Source organism: Sceloporus occidentalis, unplaced genomic scaffold (genome assembly GCF_023333645.1).
Source record: "Sceloporus occidentalis isolate IW3139 unplaced genomic scaffold, rSceOcc1.0.p SCAF_11, whole genome shotgun sequence".
NCBI classification, from domain to species: domain Eukaryota; kingdom Metazoa; phylum Chordata; class Lepidosauria; order Squamata; family Phrynosomatidae; genus Sceloporus; species Sceloporus occidentalis.
The window spans coordinates 20,145,631-20,153,036 of NW_028316991.1; the positions used below are offsets into that span (position 1 = coordinate 20,145,631).

Sequence of the window (7,406 nt, forward strand, 5' to 3'; positions counted from 1 at the left end):
CAGAGGCGTATTATATAGTTATAGACCCCTTGATCACGATGTTACCAGGCGTCGCCCTTAAAGTAGAGACACCCTACGATTGGATAGATTGCACTTGTATTGTATCATTTTATAAAAAATATATTGATTTTTGTTAAATATAGTAATATAAATTCATATATAATTCATATATTTTTTTATTCATATTTTCATCTTAAGAAATGAATGACCGTTACCAGAGCGGAGCCGCCATAGCAACACAATGCACCTAATATGACTATTTTACTTGTGTCGCTATTGAAATGTCCAATTAATGTTGTTGTATACATTAGCAATGTATATAATTGTTGCAGTGTTCATTCCTGGTTCCAAAACTGCGCCAATCAATCAATGAATGAAACACCTCCGATATTATCATTAACTATTTGTAGGAATATAGTTTTGAAGTGCTTTTTTTTTTTTTTTTTTTTGACAAATCGGGTGTATTTAATGTCACAACTTTTGACACTTTGATACACGCTGTTTAAATAGTCCCTCCCCCCCATATTGTAACATTAATGGGATGTGTATACTGCGCGGCCACGGCGCGAATTCAGCGCATTTTATTCATTCATTATGTGCTGAGTGCAGCGGGGTAGGAAATGCACTCCCTGTTAACTGTTTCAGGACCAGGGCAAGCATTGCACAGCTGTCTATTTCTCTCTCTGGCAATAAGTCAAAAAGGAATCTCTTTTGGTCATTTTTCAGAGATACGTAATGCGCGATCACTGCGGTGCCGGCTGCCAAGGGGCTGGGGATTGGTGGTCCGGTAGCAGGAAACGGTGAGGGTTTCACAATTTCTAAACACTAGCACCTCCCTAACTTCGCATCTGCTGCAGCGCCTCTGGCCCCCGAGCGAGCCGGGAGAGTGTGTGTCACTTTAAATACTTGCGGACGGGAATTTGTAGCCTATATCTTCTATAGCGCCAACAATTGCCGCAGCGCTGCTTACAGTCCATACATTCAAAGGGTCTGACAGAACTAGGACCGAGGGTCCGGCTCATAAGACTTGGTCTAATGACCACGCAGGGGGTCTTTTACAGGCAGGGTGGGGGGGGTCTTGTACCCACTACAAAGTGCATGCATAATGGGTTAATATTAGTTACTTGTTCAAAGCCCCCTCCTAGTCTGGGGGGATGGGGGGGATAGGTACCTATCTCTGGTATTAGGCTTATTTCATAATGCCTGAAGGACCCCTGGGGCAATCAAGGGGTTAATTAGCTACAAATGCCTATGGGGGGGGGGGGGCTGGGGCTGATAGCTCCTAAAGTGACAGCATTAACTCTTTGGAGTCTACAAGCCAAACAAAACCCCAGTGATGAGATCAGTTTCGTGGAATATAGCTGTATTAACCCTTTAGGCATTCTCTTACCTAAGTAGTTATGTGAATCTTCAGGATTGCCCCTGGGGTCACTGCATGTAAAAAGTTAGTTCTATATCTGGAAAAATCACCAAAAAACATCACTTTCAATATCTTTAAATATAATATATTATATTCTATATTTTAAAATGTTTCCAGCATTTTTTTAAATACCTGGTTAAAAACTACAATATTTATTGTTTTATATAGCACCATCATATTCCTGTATAGAATTAAGGTCAAGGACTGTTCAAACTTTTCCAGACTGACTCAAAGAGCTTACAGTCTAAGCAGTATCTCCTGCAGTAAATGGATTTAATAGTAAAGAACAGGAGGGAAGTTTATTACAAAGGAGGAGAAACGTTAGTACAAGAGTCATAATCTAAAACTAGAGAGTCAGAGGCTTAGCTGTAATGTAAGGGAGATTTACTTTACTGACAGTGTGGTAGATAGACAAGGAACAGACTCCCAGCAGAAGTGGTAGAGGGTAATACAGTGAGGGAATGTATACATGCATGGAATAGGCACAGGGCTCCTAAATCTAAGACGAGACAAACGACTGATTAAGGTCCGAGTCTGTACGGCAGGACAAACGTTTCTTCGCAGTCGTCAGATTCCGTTTGTATATAGAACGCTCTATTTTCTGGGTAACGGCTGTGCGCTCCGGTGTGCGGCCGGTAAGCCATTTAAATGACCGGACCCGAGAGGCCGGTGTGTGTGCGGCGTGTGCATATGGCACACTGATCATTTTTTTTTGTTGTTTTTTTTACTATGCTTAGGACGTGAATGGGTTAAGCGGCAGCTGCCACACACAGAGTCTGCAAGAGATACTTTGTAGCCACCCAGGCTCCGCCCACCAGTTCTCGCGACTGGCTCCACAGCCCATGCCTGACTGGTGCTGAATCGAATGGGGAGGGCTGATGAGGGAGTCAAGGGGCGGGGATAGAACGCTGCCTTTGGCGGGAATCGGTCTGGGAGGCTGGCTATATAAAGGAGAGAAGGACTCAGTGCCGGAGTCTGTACGCTGGGAGCGAGCCGGGAAGCGCTGGGGGTGTTGGGTGCCGTAGCACTTTTTACAACTGCGCTGGGGGAAGGGATTGAACCGGCATTGGATTTAAAAGCATTTATACCTCGGATACAACCTCTGTCTGTATTAAGGATTGGCGAACGCTGCGGGGCACCGCAACAAGCAGGGAATTTGGAGGTCTCGCTGCAGGGTAAGCCCGCCCTGCCTTCTACTCCTTGATTTTCTTCTTGGCTTGAGGGGCTCCCCCTTGTATGGGGGGCAGTTTTATGTTGCGCAGGGTCTGGCTGGCTGTCACAGTTTTGGGGGTGGCGGGGCACCTGGTGATGGTGAGGACTGGTTTTTGTACTGGGTCAGCTGGTTGTGCTGTCAGACCTGGGGTGGTCTTCTGATCCTTTTGCTGAATGAATCCCATGGTGGTCGTGGGGTCTGCTGACCACATAGGTTTTTTTTGTGTGGGGGGGTGTTTGATCGTGTTAGAAGGAGCTGTCAGTGGGGCTCCTGGTCGTATTGGAGGCACTTGGCAGTGTGGATCTGGGTTGTCATGATGGGCAGGGCACAGCTGGAGTCTTATGGGGGGGCAGTTGGCTCCCCTCTTACCCCCGGATACAATGTGATCATCAGCGTAGACTTGTAGTAAGACCATGCCGGCTCTTTAAATGTCCCCGCTGTTGCTGCTGTTGTGCTGTCAGTGATCATGCCTTCCTCCGCCTCACCCTCTGTTCGTGGTCTTGAATTGTCGGCCCCCTCGTTAAGGGACCTGGATGTCTGTGTGTCGGATCAGCCACCCCTGGGGTCAGGGTCTTTCCAGGAATGACAGCCGGGCAGCTGCCACATCCACTGGGCAGGGATCGGGAGCCTCCTCCCCTCCTGCACAGCCGGCATTTCCCTGGGAGGGCTCTGCCTGGAACTTGCCAGACACAGTCAGCTCTTTGTTTTAAGCTTTTTTTTTTTTTTTAGTTTTTTTTTTTTTATGATATATATATATATATATATATATATATATATATATATATATATATATATATATATATATATACTGGAAATATATTTAAATTTTTTTCTTTAGAATGTTTTGTGAATACTGGGGCAGATCTTGCGTTTTGTGTATGTGATTCCGATGTATTGTAAGATTCTAGAGGGCTTCTAGAAATCTAATTAAACTTTATGAATTCGGATTAAGTTTACAATAAGGTTCCTGGCTATGTTCTGGAGTAGGCTAGGGTGTTGTAATGGTGATCATGTGAAAGTAGCCGGCTTCTGCCATGCTGTCAGCTGTTACCTAAACTGCTCTGTCTGGCAGATCTCAAAGCTGTTAAGCAGATATGTTTTACTATAACCTACCGCCTCCAGCATAGTTTGGGGGCGTTTGCCATGAAAAGCTTTTTTTTTTTTTTTTTTCTTTTGATTTAATGAAAGTGTTTCAGAAGAAATATATGTTCTACATGGTTTTTATTCTAACCATAAACCTTGGTGTTCCTTCTCGCAGATATCTGTAAGAAGCCCAAAATGCCTCTAACCTCCAACTTTCCGAGTAAGAACTATGACTATGAATATGACTCCATCCAGCCCTTCTTCTACTTCGAAGACGAGGAGAACTTCTACCAGCAGCAGCACAGCAGACTGCAGCCTCCAGCCCCCAGCGAGGACATCTGGAAGAAGTTTGAGCTGCTGCCCACGCCACCTTTGTCTCCCAGCCGTAGCCTGTCCAGCCTCTTCCCATCTACAGCTGATCAGCTGGAGATGGTCACAGAGTTCCTGGGTGGGGACATGGTCAGTCAGAGCTTTATCGGTGAGCCTGACGATGAGGCGTTTGTGAAGTCCATCATCATCCAGGATTGTATGTGGAGTGGCTTCTCGGCGGTGGCCAAGCTGGAGAAAGTGGTGTCTGAGAAGCTGGTAAATTACCAGGCTTCTAGGAAGGAGAACTCGGTGTCTTCACAAACCCAGAGTCCACAGCAACCCAGCCCGGAGAAGACTCTTTCCTGCCAGAGCAGTCCCAGCGCAACAGACCGGGTTGGTCACAGCTACTTACAGGACCCTAGTTCAGATTGCATAGATCCTTCGGTGGTCTTTCCCTATCCGCTGAATGACAGCATTTCCAAAAGCGCCTCTGGCTGCATGGACATCATCTTGGACACCCCACCCAACAGCAACAGCAGTGACTCTGGTAAGTCCTTCTCTGGCTAATAGTGTGCTGGGAACAGATGCTTACAGTAGTGACTTTGTAGTTTTGTGGCGTGTGTAGGAGTACAGAGCGCAGTGACCTTCACTAGCCAACACTGCAGTTTAAAAGTCATTTCCAGCCAACCTTATACGTACCCCAATCCAGCATGCTGGATTATCGTTCATGTGCTATTCTTGGCAGCGTTCCGACTTTATGATCTGTCACGGCTAGAGAGGGAGGCGTTCACTCAGCTGTGAAAGAAAGTATAGGGATGGGGTTTAAGAACTGAATTCTGCAGCATTGCAGTAGTGGGTGGGGTTCTTCTAGTGAAAGTGAATGGGAGGGAGCGCGAAGACACGCTTTCTAAGAATGAGGAGCATTTGTCTAGCGTTCAGTTGAGGAAGTAACATCTTCATGCCTCTCTTGTGCAAATTCTTTTACTTCAGCAATGGTGCAAAATGGAGGAGGTTTCTATATTGTAGGCTGCCCCAGTCCTTTGTCTTACAAGTTTTTAAATATTTTTTTTAATTTTTTTTACAGAGGAAGAACAAGATGAGGAGGAGGAAGATGATGATGATGATGAGGAGGAAGATGACGAGGAGGAAGACGAAGAAGAGATTGATGTTGTCACAGTAGAGAAAAGGCAGACCGCCTCAAAGAGAAACGAATCCAGCACTCGCGTTCACCAGTCTAGACCCCACCACAGTCCTCTAGTCTTGAAGCGGTGTCATGTGCCCATTCACCAGCACAACTACGCGGCACCTCCTTCAACGAGAATGGACTACCCAGCCTCCAAAAGGGCAAAGTTAGAAAGCAACACCAGAGTCCTGAAACAGATCACCAACCGCAAGTGCTCGAGTCCGAGGTTTTCGGACTCGGAAGAAAACGACAAGCGAAGGACACACAATGTTCTAGAGCGCCAGAGGCGGAACGAGCTCAAGTTGAGCTTTTTTGCGTTGCGCGACCAGATACCGGAGGTAGCGAACAATGAGAAGGCCCCAAAAGTAGTCATCCTCAAAAAGGCAACGGAATATGTTCTTTCGATGCGGCAAGAGGAAGAACGGCTTCTTCGAGAGGAGGAACAGTTGAAGTTAAAAAAAGAACAGTTAAAACATAAACTCCAACAGCTCAAGTTAAGGAACTTGAATTTGTAAAAGCAAACATTTAAGCATAAGACTTCTTAAAAACTCTGACAGACTATTTCGAGGTTGTCTCGTTCAGGAGACCCATCAGAACTGTAGAACATGGACAGAAATGCATGCAATTGATTCAAAACTACACAACCTTGGCATGGTCTTGAAAGAAAAAAGACTGTTGCCAGCACCTTAAACTGCCTCATTACTTTTAAAATGGGAATACGGGGTGATTTTAATTTTTATATTTTTTTGCTTGGGGGAGGGGTGGGATGGGATTTTTTTTTAATTTTTTTTTCGGCAATTTTTTGTTTTACATATATATATTTAAGACATTTATTTTTCTTACAAACGATCCTGAAGTTTGGTTCCAAATAGCTTAACTCTATACATTATTGCTGACGTGTATAATATCTTTAATTAAGTCTTTATAGAGAATTTTGTATTAATATTCTCTTTCTCTAACAAGAATGGCAAACAAACAAAAAAAAAAAAAGCCAACGGGAAATGAGGTTCCGGCTTCCTCCCGTGACACATTAAATAAACTTTATTGTGGGTTTTTATTTAACATTTATATTATCAAAAGTTTGATATTCGTGTATTCGATCTGTCATCTCAAAATTCTGAAGATCTGATGAAGAAAGCACTGACCAACATGTAATTTATTAATGTTTACAATATTGTAAAACCTGATTCCTGACGTCTCTCTGGCCGTATCCAATTGGCTACCCTACCGAATGTTTCTATGATGATTTTCTTAATGGTATTATAACATGCTGGTGGTCTCAAAAAAATAAAAAAAATAATTCATCAATGTTTTATTACAGGGCTTGTTGGCGTGACCTCTCCGCCTTGGGCTGTGGCCCCGAATGGGGTTGACGGCCTTTGATATAAAGCAAGCTGTTTGAAATAAGCTTCAGAAAAGAATAATAAAAAAAAAAGTTAAATCCTGACTCTTTGCATTCTCATTGTCTTCAATGTAATCCTGTGGGAGGTAATGTTGCTGTGTGTGAATAGGTGCAAGCATTGTTAAGGTATTGGAGAATGAAAGTTCAGCCCATAGCTCCTCCCCTGTCGGCTTTACTGAAAGCACAGAGCATACCTAGGTATGCTTTTTTTTTTTTTTTTTTTTTTTTTTATTCCCCCCCCCTTCTCACCTCTTTCCCAAAAAGCTCAGTAGAACTAGTATCAGTATCTAAACGCTAATGTTTTTTCCTAGTGTAAGTATGAATAGCTGCGGCATCGCGGGTGTGCTACTGAGCATGTGCAAGAAGCTTGTCCAGCTGATGGAGGCTTTAAATGCTCTCTGTGGCCTAGACTGTTAATATTTTACTGCCGCCCTCCCCTTGTACTTCGGGATAACCTGTTAAAAGATTAGGTAATGGGCAATATTCAAACAGACGGTTACTGCTAAGCGCTCAGGCTTGTCCAAATAACCGTTAATCTCGAAGCGCGGTGTGTGAAAGCCCAGCTGCCGGCAAGGATTCCGAAACGTTTGGAGCTTTAACTGTCCCCCCGAATCACCGGTTAGACGAATGGCGGTTACCAGATGGCGGCTCTCAAGCCAGTCTCTCAAATAAAACTTCCACCGCTGGCCTACTAGCAAGGGTGATGGCTGGCTGAGTGAGTTAGGAGTTACTGACCGATAACAGCCGGACTCTGTGATCTGTGAAAGGAGGGCCTTATTAACACTAGGGTGAGAGT

General features: G+C 44.4%; 1 protein-coding gene across 1 annotated transcript; it reads left to right on the forward strand.

Annotated features, from left to right (window-relative positions):
* The first annotated feature begins 3,911 nt into the window (after positions 1–3,911).
* On the forward strand, positions 3,912–5,723 carry LOC149305683 (transcriptional regulator Myc-B-like). Its single transcript, XM_089477292.1, has 2 exons — positions 3,912–4,572; positions 5,116–5,723. The coding sequence occupies exons 1-2, from the start codon at positions 3,912–3,914 to the stop codon at positions 5,721–5,723; spliced, it is 1,269 nt and encodes a 422-aa protein (XP_089333418.1).
* Positions 5,724–7,406: the final 1,683 nt, after the last annotated feature.

Excerpts from the sequence above, each read along its gene's own strand:
- LOC149305683 (XM_089477292.1), top strand. The coding sequence starts at position 3,912 with ATGCCTCTAACCTCCAACTTTCCGAGTAAGAACTATGACTATGAATAT. Across the intron at positions 4,573-5,115 it reads CAGCAACAGCAGTGACTCTG|AACAAGATGAGGAGGAGGAA; the intron begins GTAAGTCCTTCT and ends TTACAGAGGAAG.